At 31.3% G+C, this 18,750-nt stretch overlaps 3 protein-coding genes across 5 annotated transcripts; all 3 read right to left on the bottom strand.

Moving 5' to 3' along the window:
* Nucleotides 1-2,431: 2,431 nt before the first annotated feature.
* LOC148201888 (WD repeat-containing protein 55-like) lies at nucleotides 2,432-5,136 on the bottom strand. 2 transcript variants are annotated; one of them, XM_088109054.1, is made up of 10 exons: nucleotides 4,981-5,136; nucleotides 4,589-4,690; nucleotides 4,445-4,477; nucleotides 4,214-4,278; nucleotides 4,030-4,117; nucleotides 3,850-3,922; nucleotides 3,219-3,325; nucleotides 3,089-3,131; nucleotides 2,935-2,991; nucleotides 2,432-2,623 (listed from the first exon to the last, which is right to left on the bottom strand). In XM_088109054.1, exons 2-10 carry the CDS (start codon nucleotides 4,681-4,683, stop codon nucleotides 2,585-2,587), a joined length of 600 nt encoding a protein of 199 aa, XP_087965180.1. In that variant the 5' UTR covers nucleotides 4,684-4,690; nucleotides 4,981-5,136; the 3' UTR covers nucleotides 2,432-2,584. The 2 variants fall into 2 exon arrangements, with proteins under 2 accessions (XP_087965180.1, XP_087965181.1); XM_088109055.1 differs by lacking the exon at nucleotides 4,981-5,136 and adding an exon at nucleotides 4,804-4,957.
* A 2,531-nt stretch (nucleotides 5,137-7,667) lies between these two features.
* Nucleotides 7,668-9,476, bottom strand: LOC148201887 (uncharacterized). The gene is made up of 2 exons (XM_088109053.1): nucleotides 8,871-9,476; nucleotides 7,668-8,631 (listed from the first exon to the last, which is right to left on the bottom strand). Exons 1-2 carry the CDS (start codon nucleotides 9,058-9,060, stop codon nucleotides 7,835-7,837), a joined length of 987 nt encoding a protein of 328 aa, XP_087965179.1. The 5' UTR covers nucleotides 9,061-9,476; the 3' UTR covers nucleotides 7,668-7,834.
* Nucleotides 9,477-14,204: 4,728 nt separating this feature from the next.
* On the bottom strand, nucleotides 14,205-16,908 carry LOC148201886 (WD repeat-containing protein 55-like). 2 transcript variants are annotated; one of them, XM_088108339.1, is made up of 10 exons: nucleotides 16,753-16,908; nucleotides 16,361-16,462; nucleotides 16,218-16,250; nucleotides 15,987-16,051; nucleotides 15,803-15,890; nucleotides 15,623-15,695; nucleotides 14,992-15,098; nucleotides 14,862-14,904; nucleotides 14,708-14,764; nucleotides 14,205-14,396 (listed from the first exon to the last, which is right to left on the bottom strand). In XM_088108339.1, exons 2-10 carry the CDS (start codon nucleotides 16,453-16,455, stop codon nucleotides 14,358-14,360), a joined length of 600 nt encoding a protein of 199 aa, XP_087964465.1. In that variant the 5' UTR covers nucleotides 16,456-16,462; nucleotides 16,753-16,908; the 3' UTR covers nucleotides 14,205-14,357. The 2 variants fall into 2 exon arrangements, with proteins under 2 accessions (XP_087964465.1, XP_087964466.1); XM_088108340.1 differs by lacking the exon at nucleotides 16,753-16,908 and adding an exon at nucleotides 16,576-16,729.
* Between the last annotated feature and the right edge of the window lie 1,842 nt (nucleotides 16,909-18,750).

Genomic DNA, 18,750 nt, shown 5'->3' with positions numbered 1-18,750 from the left:
ATTTGCTCTGAGGTGAGTTTGTTGAAAGTAGTGCTGGTGTCTCCCTGATGGGTATTTTCTGGTCCAGAACTGCCTTGGCAGACATTAGTAGAGTTTCAGTCACTTCTTTTCTCTTGATTGCTATCATTCTTTTTGTACCAAGGTGGAAAATCGTGCTTGGAGTAGCACTCATCCACAATGTGATTCATCTTGTTGCAGTAAGAACACTGTTTTCCATAATTAGGATTCTTTCCTCTGCCTCTTCCCAGACCATGTGACCCAACACCACGACCTTGATTTTTCCAGGTCTGGTCTGCTTTCCAATTGTTGTTCCTGTTAGCAACATTGGCTAGGACTCTACTGGTTTCAGTAGAGTGATTATGGCTTGCAGTGCCAGATTCAGACCTTTCTTGTCTCTCTTGTTGCATAACGAGAGAGAAAACACGATTGATGTTTGACAGGGGTTCCATCAATAGAATCTGGGTCAGGACAGTATTATAGGTGTCATTTAACCCTTTTAAAAAGCATATAACATGCTCTACTTCTCTGTATTTCAGAGAAGTTCTTGAGAGTTCACAGCTGCAAGGGATTTCACAGGTACAGTTGGGTATGGGCCTAAGAGATTCCAATTCTTCCCAGAGGATTTTTAAGTCAGTAAAGAATTGATTAACAGTTCTTTCCCCTTGTTTGATTGAATGAATGTCTTGGAGAAGGTCAGAGATTTTAAAATAGTCACCTTTAGAAAATCTCTCCTTTAGCTCATCCCACAATTCTTTGGCTTCTTCAACATATATTACACTTTTTGCAATTTCTAGAGAAAGTGTTTTTATAATCCATGAGTACCATCATGTTGCATCTTTCCCATGCATCAAACAAAGCTTCATTTTTCTTGGGTTTCTTGATAGACCCATCAATAAAGTTGATCTTGTTTTTGGATAGGAGTGCTCTTCTCATGCTTCTGCTCCAATAAGAGTAATTAGTCTCACCCAGGACTTGAGAGATGAGGGTTAATTCTGGATTCTCCCCAGGGTGTAAGTAGAAAGGGCTGGCGAGGTTGGTAGACTGGTCTGTGATATCCATGGTAGAAGGAAGCAAGAATCATCAAAGAACAGAACCTGGGCAGCGGAAGTAAAGTGGGTATGGTTTATGCTCTTTATACCATAAAGAAAACTTGCCGCACTGAAAAGAATAGGCCCAATGGCCTTTAATCCAAAACGCAGCCTTTGAACCCAAAACACGAAACTTAACTTTCACTATAAGCCTCCTTTAGATCAGATGGTAAGTGGGTGATAAGACAGAAAGGCTCGAGTGAGAGAAAAGAAAAGTTCGAGGGCTTCCATGGAGATCCTGCGTCGGAGCAAAAGGTTGTCTTCACCGGAGATGAAAGAGGAAAGAAAACCGAAGAGAAGGAGAAGAAAAGAACGGTTAAGAGGTTAGTGAAAGAGTTCCTGATTTGCTTTAGAGAAAATGTATATCTGATATTATTGCTTGAATGTGTGTAAAAATTACAACAGTTTGTGAATGGAAAAACTCTATTTATAGAGTTCCAAAGAGAAAGGGATAAAAACAGAAACTGGAATAAAAACATAAACTAGCCTACAAAAAAATAACACGATTACTGTTTTTGGACAATAATCCACCGAATCAATAATTTTTAATATCATAGGTTGGGGTCTTCCACAAATAATTCTGATTACTTAAACAAGCTCGATGATCAAGTGATTTTCTTGATAAATATACTAAAAAAACAAAATACATTTTTGCATGAGATGGAAAATCATAGAAGGTTTCGTGAAAACAAATTGCATTGGCAAGAATTTGTAAAATTAAGCTGATAGAAATGGTTGGATAGTACAAAATTAATTGAAGTACTACATGATGAATGTAAAGCCTAATATGGAAATGTTCCTCTTTTGATGTATTAGTTTTTTGGTGTGCCCCAGTTCATATTGTCTTTGAATTGTGCTTTTTGAAATTGAAAAAAGCTAGCTAGAATAGGAAAGCACAAAAAGCCTGGAAGCAAAGGTTGAAGACAAAGCTTTTACCAGAAAAGGCAATGTTTGATTCCAAATTTATAAGATGGTTTGGTGCATGAAACTTGCACTGACTAATGTCTGGTCAGAAAAATTTCATTATACAGTTTTCTTATGCTGTCAATAGAGACATGTCCATCCTACAAACCACACCACCCAATTTCATAATTCATCAAATTCAATTTCATTATACAGTTTTCATTGTCATACAATTTTTTTTATCTTAATCCTTGAATATATTCATTGTTAAAGAGTAAAACCATAGCTTACATTTTATTCTATTTTCGTGTATACTAATATTCATTCAGTGATAAATTAATTTTTTGGTAAGACCTGGTTGTTTGTCTGTTGCTTTTGGAGCAGCATAATTCATGTAAATGACCGTATTACGTTCAATAAATTCTCTTAAAATAGAGGTATACAATATTATTATACCATTATTATTAATTTTAAATATTTATTTGCTTAATCGATTGTTTTGGATCCTTGTCCATTGCAGCATATGGTACAAAACTCAGTTCCAAGACTGCATCTCAATCCATTACAATCTGGTGGTGGATCACTGTCCACTCTCACTGATTCTGTAGGAAGTGGTTTTGCAGCAAACAGTCCTGAAAATAAAAAATATCATATTCTTATAACTACATTGATTTTTTCATTTTTTTTTGCCTTTCAATATTAAATAAATACAAAACTATTAGTGTCGTCTTTTAAAATGCATACAGAAAAGAAAATTACAAAACAAAAGAAAGGTTCCTTTCATAAAACTTAAAAGGGTTAAATATGTTTTTAGTCCCTAAACTATTGGCCAAATTATAAAAGTGAAGATAGAAATAACAAAAATGCTTTTCCAGAAATATTTAAAAAGTTCCTATAAAAGCATAAGAATTCACTGCAAATTCATGGACTTTGACTTTAATACCTTCATTAAAACAACAGACAGCAACTCATCTTCAGAAAATTCGGATCGAGTTTGTACCTTTCAATAAATCATGAATGGGTGGTTAAAAATCATGAAATAAGTAGAGAGAACATATGCTTTAAGAGGAACCAGAAAATACAGATATTCAACTTACTGTATTTCTTCGAAGATTGCAAACAGACAGAGTCCCGTCTCCGCTAAAAAAACAGGAAATTTATGGAAAATAAGAATTTACACTATATCCATTGATATTTTAGGGCAGGTGAGCTACATGAATTTACTACCTTGTTGTCAACAGTTTCATTGCATCAGAAGCAAAAGTCATGTCTGAAATGTAATCTTCATGGGCATCAAAAGAATTGCAGCAAGAGCGTTCTCTGGTATCCCAAACCTACAACAAAGAAGAGCAGATGAAACACGTTGAGAAAGCACCAACAGTCTGACCTTCCCATAACTCTACAAGATCAAAATTGCAACTATCTTCAGAAAAGTACAGGGTGATTTTAAGCAGAATAGCACTGAAAATAACATAAAGTTAAAAATATACATGTATAAAATAAAATAATCAATGATACAATATTCAAATAATGAATGCTATTGGGGGGTGGCTGCAGAAAGAAAGGGATTATAGTCAAACGGATTTGCTAGTAGTGATCATTGACCTGGTATTTTCTGTGCTTGCTATGAGCATAGGGCTTTCAAAATTAGTCGAGCACACCTAATTAAGGTTTATCAATTTAAGAGCTCAGCAAAGATTGTTAAATTTTAAAACAAGAGATCAATCCATTGCTGCCATCCACTATCTTAGAAATGGCTGAATATCTATGTAAAATATTATTAATGCATACCACAAAATAATCTGGAATTCAAATAAAATACAAATTCTGAGAATTTGAAATAAGAACAAAAATGTACCTTTATACAACCCTCATCGTCTCCTGAGGCAACAGTTGACTCGGTCAAGTTTATCAATCTATTTACTGCAGCCCTATATCACAACAAAAGCCAAATAAAAATTCTAAAGCAATGAGGATGCTAGTGATTATCCCGTTACCCAAATCACAACAAATCAGTAACTGCAGTAAATCTACTCACTCGTGAGCATTATCAATACGGGTAATTGTAGATCCGGTCTCCACATCCGTAGCCAGTATAGAGCAATCTGGAGAACCCGTCAACAGCACTAAAAGAGAAACATGACCATAAACATTTTAAACTCAAACGCATGCAAGTAAGATCATCAGAAGTTATACACAATATCGAAAATAATGTGCATTACCACGTCCACCATTGATGAATCGAGAAGCCCTGCAAGACTCTGTGTGCGCATGAACTTCCAATTGCCTGAAAGAATAATTAGTAAAATAATTAATAATTGCAACAGAGGACTACATATTACCAACAACTATCTCCTAACAGCAAACGGCACACAGAAAACAAATAAAGTCAACATGTATGCGAGTTTACAAGTATCAAACAAGTATAAAAACAAAAGGTTCACAGTCTATACCTCACAGGGACACTATCAGGGCTATAACGGTATCTGCAGCACACATATTCAATGTAATAATTATCATAAATGCCAAAAAGGTATAAATAATTAAAAAAACTGTATTAGCTATGAAAGCTGCAGCTCTAATCCAAAGCAACGTACAGATGAAGGTCCCCGTTAATTAGACCCGTGGCGACAAGGTTATCTGACGGATGAAAATCAACGTCAAATGCAAGTTTCCCCAAATTTATCTCCATCCTTCACCTGTTTAGCAATGCAAAGTAGAATAGGAAAAAAGATCAAGCAGGCTGGGAAGATAGGATCTCAGAAACTTGAGATCGTCTAAAGAAAATACAAAACAAAAAATTCAGCTTTACCTCTTGCAAGAATATTCACACACAAAAATAAAATGAATTTCGTAATCGGTGAAATTGGTTTTAGTGATAGAAGAATTTGTTAAAAGGATGGACGATAGTAGAGGTTGGGGCAATGCATATGAAAACTGGAAAGTAAACAACAATGGAAAAGAGTATTTAGAGCTGTGAAGAACATACCTTAAAGAGCGCAGAGACACTGGTGAAGTGGCGGAAGAAAAACAAAACGAAGTATCAATCTTCAAGAGGAATTTTAGGGTTTAGGGATAATTAGCTGGGACAGGTTTTTAGATAAATATTATAATAATTTAGAAAATAATTTGATTATATTATATTGCTATAATTAAGTTTCAATATTTTTAAAAAGTTTCATTACTTTTTATTTAAATTTTTAATAAAGAGTGTGCTCATTGATTGGTTTGATTTTTTATACTTTTTAATGAAATATCTGTTGTTTGATTGTATTGTCAAGTGTATTGAAATAACTATTCTTTTGCATTATATGTTTTTAGATGAAAAATAAATAAAAAAATTAAACTTTAGGTTCCTCTGAATTTAAGTATTTATAATTGAATTATTATTATTATAAATTCTTCATTAAAAAGTATTAAATTTTTGGATATTCTATGCAAAAAATTAATAAATACTAAAATATAAAAATTTACAAGAGTTTAAAATATAACATGTCATTATTTATATACGCTTAAGCAATGACAATATATAGAAGACAACATGACATTAACTGACATTAAAATAAAATTTTAGGGATTCAATTTAAAAATATACAAATTTTAGATACTCAAAGTCAAATGAATTCTTAAGAAAAAATCAATAAAATAATATCCAAATTTGGTATAAAGTTAAAACTAAATTAAGTATGTTAATATATATATATATATATATATATATATATATATATATATATATATATATATACTACCACACTCAATAATAATAATATATTATTTTAAACAATATTGACTTCTCATTCTTTAGTATACGTGTGACAATTTAGAAACAAAATATTTATTTTATAAGTTACATAAATAAAAAATTTAAATACAAAATCAACCTAATATAATCCTTTATTTATAATGTATTATTATATATTAATATTAAGACATGTTATCAATTAAACATAACACATGATTTTATGTAAAATAAATTATTATGCATCATAATAAAGATATTAAAGGTGTTAAACTGACACTTTGCATTAAATTATAAACGAGTTAGTTATTTTTTTTAAGTAAAAAATTTTGTAACTCAATTCAATAATGAATTGATTCAGATTATTTATTTTTTTAATTTATTTTATATATTTATTATAACACAAAAGTTAACTCCATTTATTATTTTATAACAATACAAATTAGAATGTTTATTTATTTTATTAAATATCATTATAAAGATAATAATTAAAAATTAAAATGTCAAGCTATATAATTTAATAAACAAATAAAATAAACATTTAAATTATTCAAACATTATTGAAAATATTTTAGTATTTGAAATGATCGAATTATCAATCTACATAATTATCTTTGAGTTCAATTTAATCTTTATTCTAAAAAAAATTGAATTTTTCTGACTTTACAACCCATATCATAATAAATTATATTTATTCACTTAATAAAACTCATCTTAACATCTCTAAATCATATTTTACCAAGCACAAAAATATGATTATAAGATATAATAATAAAAATTAAAACTCACTATTACATTAAATTTACACCTCATTTAACTTTACATGATGTGGACGACTTTTATAAAACAAAGACTACAAATATATATATTGAAATTAAAATATATTCTAAAATAATTTAGAAATAAAATAGAAATTTAACCTAATATTTAAATATCTATATCGGCACTGTTTATCATATCCATATTTACTTCTTGAATTTTTAGTGTTATATTTTCAAAATACATTTATTTTAATATACTAAATAAAATTGAATATACTTTAAAATATCAAATTTATGTTTTGAAGATACAGCATATACACAACACAAACTACTAAAGAATCAAAATTCCTAATTCTTACCTATATTTGGTTGTATCCATCAGTAACATAGTATATACAAAATATCTAAACTTATCAAGGTGTATGCATTGAAAAACAATTCTAAAACATACGTTCCAGAAAAGGTACACGATATTTCATCAAAACATTAAAACGATTGAACTCTTTTTGTGGTATTTATAATAAGAATTTTTAAGAGAAACAGTTAACTTTTATAATAATTAATTCCTTTTCTCTGCGATATTAAAAAATGAGATAAAGATCAAGTTCCAACAAACTGGTTCGTGGCACAAAGTGACAAACTATTTAACTACTATCTGAATCCATCAAATTTAAAGAGAACTATAAATTCTAAAAAAAATATATATAAAATATTTAGTCATAGTAATTTTACATTTTCTAAATTTCCAAGGACTTTTACGTAATGGGAAAATTAGTATAGTTTTAGTTTTTTAGTTATTTTTTCACTTCTTTAAAATTTGACATTATTTTTTTTTTCCAACCTTTATTTTAAAATTGTTAAATATAAATAACATGCTAACATTGTATGATAAAGACTAGGCTTAAATGCTTACTTTGTCCTCGTGTTAAGAGGTGAATTTCTGTTTAGTATCCGATTTTAAAAATGAAGACATTGGGTCCCTATGTTATGAAAAATATATGAATAAAGTCTACAAAGAAATAACAAGTTCAACAAATCATCAAAGAAAAAGTTGAACAAGAGAGAGAACAAGCAGAAGAGAGAAGAGAAAAAGTACGGCCACATCAGCATGGACTTAACGCCGTTGCTGTTAACTTAACGGACATGACCTTATTTATACACTTTTCGTAATAGGAACCCAATGTCTTCATTTTTAAAACCGGATACTAAACAGAAATTCACCTCTTAACATGAGTACGAAGGAAGCATTTAAGCCTAAAGACTAATACGCGTGACCAAAGATAGACACTTAACCTAAACCTAGGGCATCATTCTGAGATGATATCGAAAGGTGTTCTGTCTGATCATTGGCCACTTTCATCTTTCAGATTCATGTCCTCTTCTTCATCCACTGGAGCATACCATTCTGGCCACTGCTTAGAGTTGCTCAACCTGTAGTTCAAAAGGAGTTCTTCATCTTGAAGAGTCCTAGTTGCTACCAGAACAACAGCTTTGAGGGTAGGAACATCTGATTCACTGTTTTTTGAAACTACAGATTTGAGCCAAGAGCTGCCAAATCTCTTCAGATTTACTTCTTCATTTCCAAATAATATGTTTGGTATGTAAATCCTCATGTGTTTTTCAGTCAATGGAAAGTCATAAGGGCAGATCATGACATTAGGAAGAATCCCTTTCGGAGGGTGGTTAGCAAAATGAGCCAAGGCTAATGGATTTCTACGCTCAACTACATCATCATCTATCTGGGAGCCTTCCAAAGGTTTACTCATTCTGTCCGAACCCTTATGAGCTCCTTCATTAACTAGTTTGTTTTCTAACATTTTTCTACCGTTGAATCGCTCTGGTCCATCACCGCCACAACCCCAAGGTTGGGCATCAATGACAGTCCCGTCATATCTTGTAATCAAGTACGAGTTCTGCTCATCAAGGTATCCAGGAATTTGATTATAGTAAGATGGGGAATAGATCACACCAGGATAAAAGGCTAGTACAGCACCAACATCAACTGCACCATCTAAAAATAGACCTTTGCCAGAATCCTTGTGAGGTATTAGAGAAGGTTTGACATTAAGTGTATAACCAAGTTGATCCTTTAACTTCTGAGAGACTTCAGATTGGCTTAATGGTCTTTGTTTAGAGGCAGCTGCCCACATCAATAACAAAAATGATAAACACGCAATGATTAGAGATTTCATAGCAATTTGAAAATGTGAATTAAAAAACTCAACAAGGTTTTTCTCCATGCCTTCATGGATCAATAGGAAAAGGAAATGACTGAGCAATGACAAAAATACTGCAAAATGACAAGTAAAATAAGGGGAAGATTAAAATTTAAAACAAAGATCAAATCACCGGGAATGTTATTAGTTGGGTCACACATACCTTTAGCAGAACTATGCCCACCACGGAGACGTGGACTGTTTGCTTGTTGAGATAATTCTAAGCGGCCATTCACCATCTTTTCTTTTGAAACAAGAATCTCGTTCATGCATGTGCAAAATGCTTTGATTTGAGAGTGAACATTTTCTTGTACTTGCCTCCGTTGATCGACAAAAGAGGCTTTACTAGCCATTTTAATAATCTCTTCCGCGTCTGCTTCATTAGCATTCTCCCCCAACAGTTTGTAGCTGGATATTTAAGTCTTTGCATGAGCAAAATATGTCAAAATGTTAAAAAGGAAAAACATCGCATAATATACAAACAAAATAAAAAATAATTGGAAACAAAATTATTTGAATCCATAAAACCAGAATTAGAAAATACTTTGCCCGTGAGATCTTACGATTGAAGATTTAAAATCTTAACGTTAAAGTTAACTTAATGCATTTTTTTCTATGTTTCTTTGCGTTTCTTTATTGTTTTATTAACAAGCTTTGGAGGAAACCTTACCCTTCCTCGTCTTCTTGTAGTTTCATTATATTTAATAGCATCAATATTACAGGTCTCTTCATGAGGATCAGTGACTTCAGTCTTGATAATCTTGTTCACAGGCAGATGTAAAACGTGGTNCCAGTTAGCCAAAGCACGAGAGGTTTATGCGATGAAGCCTCTTGAGCTTCGAAGAACCAGTAAAATAGTGCTTTCTTTTCTTCTCGTCTTAACTTCACGTAACCAGCATAGTGATTGAAGTTTACTACTGGTTGTCCAGGTAAATCTGTCACTTTATCGTCCTCCATTCGTCTCTCACCGGCTGAATACGCTGTTAAGGAGGAAGACGACTAGTAAGATTTTAAAAGTTATAAGAGATAAGAGATGAAGACGAAGCATCACCTTGCTCGAAAACAGAGAATTGAGCTGAAAAAATAGTCCCAGACAAAACAGCAATATAGAACCACAAAAAAGCCATTACAGAGTTGTGTGAGATGGAAAGGGACAACTTAGAGTTTTCGTTGTAAAAATGGAATAGATCTCTGTGCGTTGTTTAGGTTTTTGGCATAAAGTACCTTTCAATTTTAGCAAACTGAGACAAAAAGAACACAAAACTTTATTAAAATAATGACCTCACTTTATTATTATTATTATTAATTAATAACAGTAATGATAATAATATTAATAATGAAAAAATTATTATAATAATATTAATAAAAAAAATCCGAATTTTTCTCTTTTGTATGATTTTATTTTTCTTAATCAAATTAAATAGTAAAAGTTAAACACAAACATAGTTATTCCAGAATCTCTTCCTAAAAACTACGAATGAGAGAATGCGGTAATGGCAGTAAGGTGAGCCCACACCGAGCAAAGTGAATTCTTCTTTCGTTGGTACTTAAATAAAAATAGAAAAAGGAAATAAAGCAACTTTTTACTTTGTTTACCACAAAACTGGTAACATATACTTTCAGAGCACCATTGCATAATTACACGATTTTTCTGTTCGGTCAAAAATTACCACATTTTCATAAAATAATTCACTTTAAAAAGCCATAAAACTGGTAACATAAAACTGCATTTCATAAACCTCACTTGTTCAACTTCTTCCGTGACTCACAACACTACACTGCAATGTCTCTTTTTTGGTTGAGCTTCTGTTTTGCTGGGATCCTTTTCTCAGCTGAACTTTGTGTTTCCCAACAAGGTGATTCTTCTTCTTCTTCTTCTCTTCTCTCTTTTGTCATTCTTCTTCTTCTTCTCTCTTTCAGAATGTTAGTAAAAGACGAGCCTTTTCATTTCCTACAGAATCAGTAAGAGTGGAGAGTGATCCACCGCCAGATTGCAATGGATTGAAATGCAGTTTTGGAACTCAGTTTTGTACAATATGCTGCAATGGACAAGGATCTAAACAGGGTGTATGTGTCAGGAAAGGAACCTTTTTTGTTTGTCATTGTCAATGAATTTTCGTCAAAAAATAAATAAAATGCATCCTTTAAATACTAGTTTTATTACAATAACAAAGGTTTGAATAATCAGGCTTTGATGGCTAGTACCATGCAAGTCATATAAGTTGACACAGTTGAACTCGGGTTCAGTTCTAACAGTCTTAATTATTTTACCAAACTGATTCTTAATCTTAACAATAAAATTTTGTAATAAGCCTCTAGTTTGGCCCATATTGTTCATAAAAAATATCCATGTAGGTCGACTATAATCATCAACAATAGTAAGAAAATATTTATGTCCATGAATAGAAGAAACAAAAAGAGGACCCCATATATCACAGTGAATCATTTCAAAACATTCCGCAGATAAGGAATTACTTATAGGAAAAGGCGATTTATGTTGCTTAGCATAGTGGCAAACATCACAAACAGTATTAGCATTCATTTGTACATAGGGAAAATGTTCACAAATCTGTTTGACAACCTTGTGTCCAGGATGGCCTAATCTATAGTGCCATAGATTTACATCAATATGTTTGTAGGTAGTAGAGACCCTTGTAAGAGTTAGCACACCCAATCATCTTCAATGTAGAGTTCTCCCTTATCTAGCAAACATCAGAAGAAAAAATTAGGCTACAATTCAAGTCTCTTATAAGACTTTGAACATAGATTAAATTGAAAGAGAAATCAGGGATATAAAGCACATTAAAAATCACAAAGTCTCTAGAAAATTGAATAGTTCCTGCATGTTTGGCAGTAATAACAGAGTTATTAGGCAATTTAACAGTAATGGGCTTAATCTTATAGAAGGTGACAAAATTCCCTTTCTCATGGGTCACATGATCAGTGGCCCCAGTGTCAATAATCCAAGAAAGAGTACCTGGTTTGTCCTCCTTGTCATTCCTCTGCATCTGATTGATCTTATGTGTAGGCTCATCAGCTTTCTCAATCATTTTGAGAAGTTTTTCAATTTGCTCTGAGGTGAGTTTGTTGAAAGTAGTGCTGGTGTCTCCCTGATGGGTATTTTCTGGTCCAGAACTGCCTTGGCAGACATTAGTAGAGTTTCAGTCACTTCTTTTCTCTTGATTGCTATCATTCTTTTTGTACCAAGGTGGAAAATCGTGCTTGGAGTAGCACTCATCCACAATGTGATTCATCTTGTTGCAGTAAGAACACTGTTTTCCATAATTAGGATTCTTTCCTCTGCCTCTTCCCAGACCATGTGACCCAACACCACGACCTTGATTTTTCCAGGTCTGGTCTGCTTTCCAATTGTTGTTCCTGTTAGCAACATTGGCTAGGACTCTACTGGTTTCAGTAGAGTGATTATGGCTTGCAGTGCCAGATTCAGACCTTTCTTGTCTCTCTTGTTGCATAACGAGAGAGAAAACACGATTGATGTTTGACAGGGGTTCCATCAATAGAATCTGGGTCAGGACAGTATTATAGGTGTCATTTAACCCTTTTAAAAAGCATATAACATGCTCTACTTCTCTGTATTTCAGAGAAGTTCTTGAGAGTTCACAGCTGCAAGGGATTTCACAGGTACAGTTGGGTATGGGCCTAAGAGATTCCAATTCTTCCCAGAGGATTTTTAAGTCAGTAAAGAATTGATTAACAGTTCTTTCCCCTTGTTTGATTGAATGAATGTCTTGGAGAAGGTCAGAGATTTTAAAATAGTCACCTTTAGAAAATCTCTCCTTTAGCTCATCCCACAATTCTTTGGCTTCTTCAACATATATTACACTTTTTGCAATTTCTAGAGAAAGTGTTTTTATAATCCATGAGTACCATCATGTTGCATCTTTCCCATGCATCAAACAAAGCTTCATTTTTCTTGGGTTTCTTGATAGACCCATCAATAAAGTTGATCTTGTTTTTGGATAGGAGTGCTCTTCTCATGCTTCTGCTCCAATAAGAGTAATTAGTCTCACCCAGGACTTGAGAGATGAGGGTTAATTCTGGATTCTCCCCAGGGTGTAAGTAGAAAGGGCTGGCGAGGTTGGTAGACTGGTCTGTGATATCCATGGTAGAAGGAAGCAAGAATCATCAAAGAACAGAACCTGGGCAGCGGAAGTAAAGTGGGTATGGTTTATGCTCTTTATACCATAAAGAAAACTTGCCGCACTGAAAAGAATAGGCCCAATGGCCTTTAATCCAAAACGCAGCCTTTGAACCCAAAACACGAAACTTAACTTTCACTATAAGCCTCCTTTAGATCAGATGGTAAGTGGGTGATAAGACAGAAAGGCTCGAGTGAGAGAAAAGAAAAGTTCGAGGGCTTCCATGGAGATCCTGCGTCGGAGCAAAAGGTTGTCTTCACCGGAGATGAAAGAGGAAAGAAAACCGAAGAGAAGGAGAAGAAAAGAACGGTTAAGAGGTTAGTGAAAGAGTTCCTGATTTGCTTTAGAGAAAATGTATATCTGATATTATTGCTTGAATGTGTGTAAAAATTACAACAGTTTGTGAATGGAAAAACTCTATTTATAGAGTTCCAAAGAGAAAGGGATAAAAACAGAAACTGGAATAAAAACATAAACTAGCCTACAAAAAAATAACACGATTACTGTTTTTGGACAATAATCCACCGAATCAATAATTTTTAATATCATAGGTTGGGGTCTTCCACAAATAATTCTGATTACTTAAACAAGCTCGATGATCAAGTGATTTTCTTGATAAATATACTAAAAAAACAAAATACATTTTTGCATGAGATGGAAAATCATAGAAGGTTTCGTGAAAACAAATTGCATTGGCAAGAATTTGTAAAATTAAGCTGATAGAAATGGTTGGATAGTACAAAATTAATTGAAGTACTACATGATGAATGTAAAGCCTAATATGGAAATGTTCCTCTTTTGATGTATTAGTTTTTTGGTGTGCCCCAGTTCATATTGTCTTTGAATTGTGCTTTTTGAAATTGAAAAAAGCTAGCTAGAATAGGAAAGCACAAAAAGCCTGGAAGCAAAGGTTGAAGACAAAGCTTTTACCAGAAAAGGCAATGTTTGATTCCAAATTTATAAGATGGTTTGGTGCATGAAACTTGCACTGACTAATGTCTGGTCAGAAAAATTTCATTATACAGTTTTCTTATGCTGTCAATAGAGACATGTCCATCCTACAAACCACACCACCCAATTTCATAATTCATCAAATTCAATTTCATTATACAGTTTTCATTGTCATACAATTTTTTTTATCTTAATCCTTGAATATATTCATTGTTAAAGAGTAAAACCATAGCTTACATTTTATTCTATTTTCGTGTATACTAATATTCATTCAGTGATAAATTAATTTTTTGGTAAGACCTGGTTGTTTGTCTGTTGCTTTTGGAGCAGCATAATTCATGTAAATGACCGTATTACGTTCAATAAATTCTCTTAAAATAGAGGTATACAATATTATTATACCATTATTATTAATTTTAAATATTTATTTGCTTAATCGATTGTTTTGGATCCTTGTCCATTGCAGCATATGGTACAAAACTCAGTTCCAAGACTGCATCTCAATCCATTACAATCTGGTGGTGGATCACTGTCCACTCTCACTGATTCTGTAGGAAGTGGTTTTGCAGCAAACAGTCCTGAAAATAAAAAATATCATATTCTTATAACTACATTGATTTTTTCATTTTTTTTTGCCTTTCAATATTAAATAAATACAAAACTATTAGTGTCGTCTTTTAAAATGCATACAGAAAAGAAAATTACAAAACAAAAGAAAGGTTCCTTTCATAAAACTTAAAAGGGTTAAATATGTTTTTAGTCCCTAAACTATTGGCCAAATTATAAAAGTGAAGATAGAAATAACAAAAATGCTTTTCCAGAAATATTTAAAAAGTTCCTATAAAAGCATAAGAATTCACTGCAAATTCATGGACTTTGACTTTAATACCTTCATTAAAACAACAGACAGCAACTCATCTTCAGAAAATTCGGATCGAGTTTGTACCTTTCAATAAATCATGAATGGGTGGTTAAAAATCATGAAATAAGTAGAGAGAACATATGCTTTAAGAGGAACCAGAAAATACAGATATTCAACTTACTGTATTTCTTCGAAGATTGCAAACAGACAGAGTCCCGTCTCCGCTAAAAAAACAGGAAATTTATGGAAAATAAGAATTTACACTATATCCATTGATATTTTAGGGCAGGTGAGCTACATGAATTTACTACCTTGTTGTCAACAGTTTCATTGCATCAGAAGCAAAAGTCATGTCTGAAATGTAATCTTCATGGGCATCAAAAGAATTGCAGCAAGAGCGTTCTCTGGTATCCCAAACCTACAACAAAGAAGAGCAGATGAAACACGTTGAGAAAGCACCAACAGTCTGACCTTCCCATAACTCTACAAGATCAAAATTGCAACTATCTTCAGAAAAGTACAGGGTGATTTTAAGCAGAATAGCACTGAAAATAACATAAAGTTAAAAATATACATGTATAAAATAAAATAATCAATGATACAATATTCAAATAATGAATGCTATTGGGGGGTGGCTGCAGAAAGAAAGGGATTATAGTCAAACGGATTTGCTAGTAGTGATCATTGACCTGGTATTTTCTGTGCTTGCTATGAGCATAGGGCTTTCAAAATTAGTCGAGCACACCTAATTAAGGTTTATCAATTTAAGAGCTCAGCAAAGATTGTTAAATTTTAAAACAAGAGATCAATCCATTGCTGCCATCCACTATCTTAGAAATGGCTGAATATCTATGTAAAATATTATTAATGCATACCACAAAATAATCTGGAATTCAAATAAAATACAAATTCTGAGAATTTGAAATAAGAACAAAAATGTACCTTTATACAACCCTCATCGTCTCCTGAGGCAACAGTTGACTCGGTCAAGTTTATCAATCTATTTACTGCAGCCCTATATCACAACAAAAGCCAAATAAAAATTCTAAAGCAATGAGGATGCTAGTGATTATCCCGTTACCCAAATCACAACAAATCAGTAACTGCAGTAAATCTACTCACTCGTGAGCATTATCAATACGGGTAATTGTAGATCCGGTCTCCACATCCGTAGCCAGTATAGAGCAATCTGGAGAACCCGTCAACAGCACTAAAAGAGAAACATGACCATAAACATTTTAAACTCAAACGCATGCAAGTAAGATCATCAGAAGTTATACACAATATCGAAAATAATGTGCATTACCACGTCCACCATTGATGAATCGAGAAGCCCTGCAAGACTCTGTGTGCGCATGAACTTCCAATTGCCTGAAAGAATAATTAGTAAAATAATTAATAATTGCAACAGAGGACTACATATTACCAACAACTATCTCCTAACAGCAAACGGCACACAGAAAACAAATAAAGTCAACATGTATGCGAGTTTACAAGTATCAAACAAGTATAAAAACAAAAGGTTCACAGTCTATACCTCACAGGGACACTATCAGGGCTATAACGGTATCTGCAGCACACATATTCAATGTAATAATTATCATAAATGCCAAAAAGGTATAAATAATTAAAAAACTGTATTAGCTATGAAAGCTGCAGCTCTAATCCAAAGCAACGTACAGATGAAGGTCCCCGTTAATTAGACCCGTGGCGACAAGGTTATCTGACGGATGAAAATCAACGTCAAATGCAAGTTTCCCCAAATTTATCTCCATCCTTCACCTGTTTAGCAATGCAAAGTAGAATAGGAAAAAAGATCAAGCAGGCTGGGAAGATAGGATCTCAGAAACTTGAGATCGTCTAAAGAAAATACAAAACAAAAAATTCAGCTTTACCTCTTGCAAGAATATTCACACACAAAAATAAAATGAATTTCGTAATCGGTGAAATTGGTTTTAGTGATAGAAGAATTTGTTAAAAGGATGGACGATAGTAGAGGTTGGGGCAATGCATATGAAAACTGGAAAGTAAACAACAATGGAAAAGAGTATTTAGAGCTGTGAAGAACATACCTTAAAGAGCGCAGAGACACTGGTGAAGTGGCGGAAGAAAAACAAAACGAAGTATCAATCTTCAAGAGGAATTTTAGGGTTTAGGGATAATTAGCTGGGACAGGTTTTTAGATAAATATTATAATAATTTAGAAAATAATTTGATTATATTATATTGCTATAATTAAGTTTCAATATTTTTAAAAAGTTTCATTACTTTTTATTTAAATTTTTAATAAAGAGTGTGCTCATTGATTGGTTTGATTTTTTATACTTTTTAATGAAATATCTGTTGTTTGATTGTATTGTCAAGTGTATTGAAATAACTATTCTTTTGCATTATATGTTTTTAGATGAAAAATAAATAAAAAAATTAAACTTTAGGTTCCTCTGAATTTAAGTATTTATAATTGAATTATTATTATTATAAATTCTTCATTAAAAAGTATTAAATTTTTGGATATTCTATGCAAAAAATTAATAAATACTAAAATATAAAAATTTACAAGAGTTTAAAATATAACATGTCATTATTTATATACGCTTAAGCAATGACAATATATAGAAGACAACATGACATTAACTGACATTAAAATAAAATTTTAGGGATTCAATTTAAAAATATACAAATTTTAGATACTCAAAGTCAAATGAATTCTTAAGAAAAAATCAATAAAATAATATCCAAATTTGGTATAAAGTTAAAACTAAATTAAGTTAATATATATATATATATATATATATATATATATATATATATATATATATATATATATATATATATACTACCACACTCAATAATAATAATATATTATTTTAAACAATATTGACTTCTCATTCTTTAGTATACGTGTGACAATTTAGAAACAAAATATTTATTTTATAAGTTACATAAATAAAAAATTTAAATACAAAATCAACCTAATATAATCCTTTATTTATAATGTATTATTATATATTAATATTAAGACATGTTATCAATTAAACATAACACATGATTTTATGTAAAATAAATTATTATGCATCATAATAAAGATATTAAAGGTGTTAAACTGACACTTTGCATTAAATTATAAACGAGTTAGTTATTTTTTTTAAGTAAAAAATTTTGTAACTCAATTCAATAATGAATTGATTCAGATTATTTATTTTTTTAATTTATTTTATATATTTATTATAACACAAAAGTTAACTCCATTTATTATTTTATAACAATACAAATTAGAATGTTTATTTATTTTATTAAATATCATTATAAAGATAATAATTAAAAATTAAAATGTCAAGCTATATAATTTAATAAACAAATAAAATAAACATTTAAATTATTCAAACATTATTGAAATATTTTAGTATTTGAAATGATCGAATTATCAATCTACATAATTATCTTTGAGTTCAATTTAATCTTTATTCTAAAAAAAATTGAATTTTTCTGACTTTACAACCCATATCATAATAAATTATATTTATTCACTTAATAAAACTCATCTTAACATCTCTAAATCATATTTTACCAAGCACAAAAATATGATTATAAGATATAATAATAAAAATTAAAACTCACTATTACATTAAATTTACACCTCATTTAACTTTACATGATGTGGACGACTTTTATAAACAAAGACTACAAATATATATATTTGAAATTAAAATATATTCTAAAATAATTTAGAAATAAAATAGAAATTTAACCTAATATTTAAATATCTATATCGGCACTGTTTATCATATCCATATTTACTTCTTGAATTTTTAGTGTTATATTTTCAAAATACATTTATTTTAATATACTAAATAAAATTGAATATACTTTAAAATATCAAATTTATGTTTTGAAGATACAGCATATACACAACACAAACTACTAAAGAATCAAAATTCCTAATTCTTACCTATATTTGGTTGTATCCATCAGTAACATAGTATATACAAAATATCTAAACTTATCAAGGTGTATGCATTGAAAAACAATTCTAAAACATACGTTCCAGAAAAGGTACACGATATTTCATC

The sequence above is a fragment of the Vigna umbellata genome, chromosome 3 (assembly GCF_029865625.1).
Source record: "Vigna umbellata cultivar VRB3 chromosome 3, Vumbellata_1.0, whole genome shotgun sequence".
NCBI lineage: Eukaryota > Viridiplantae > Streptophyta > Magnoliopsida > Fabales > Fabaceae > Vigna > Vigna umbellata.
Note: the sequence above shows the minus strand (reverse complement) of the source record. Positions and strands in the feature narration are given on the sequence as shown.

Excerpts from the sequence above, each read along its gene's own strand:
- LOC148201886 (XM_088108339.1), bottom strand. The coding sequence starts at position 16,455 with ATGGAGATAAATTTGGGGAAACTTGCATTTGACGTTGATTTTCATCCG. Across the intron at positions 15,099-15,622 it reads ACGATGAGGGTTGTATAAAG|GTTTGGGATACCAGAGAACG; the intron begins GTACATTTTTGT and ends TCTTTGTTGTAG. Across the intron at positions 14,397-14,707 it reads TGTCTGTTGTTTTAATGAAG|GACTGTTTGCTGCAAAACCA; the intron begins GTATTAAAGTCA and ends TTTTATTTTCAG.
- LOC148201887 (XM_088109053.1), bottom strand. The coding sequence starts at position 9,060 with ATGGCTAGTAAAGCCTCTTTTGTCGATCAACGGAGGCAAGTACAAGAA. Across the intron at positions 8,632-8,870 it reads TGGGCATAGTTCTGCTAAAG|CTGCCTCTAAACAAAGACCA; the intron begins GTATGTGTGACC and ends TGATGTGGGCAG.
- LOC148201888 (XM_088109054.1), bottom strand. The coding sequence starts at position 4,683 with ATGGAGATAAATTTGGGGAAACTTGCATTTGACGTTGATTTTCATCCG. Across the intron at positions 3,923-4,029 it reads CGTATTGATAATGCTCACGA|GGCTGCAGTAAATAGATTGA; the intron begins GTGAGTAGATTT and ends GTTGTGATATAG. Across the intron at positions 2,992-3,088 it reads GCAATCTTCGAAGAAATACA|GTACAAACTCGATCCGAATT; the intron begins GTAAGTTGAATA and ends ATTTATTGAAAG.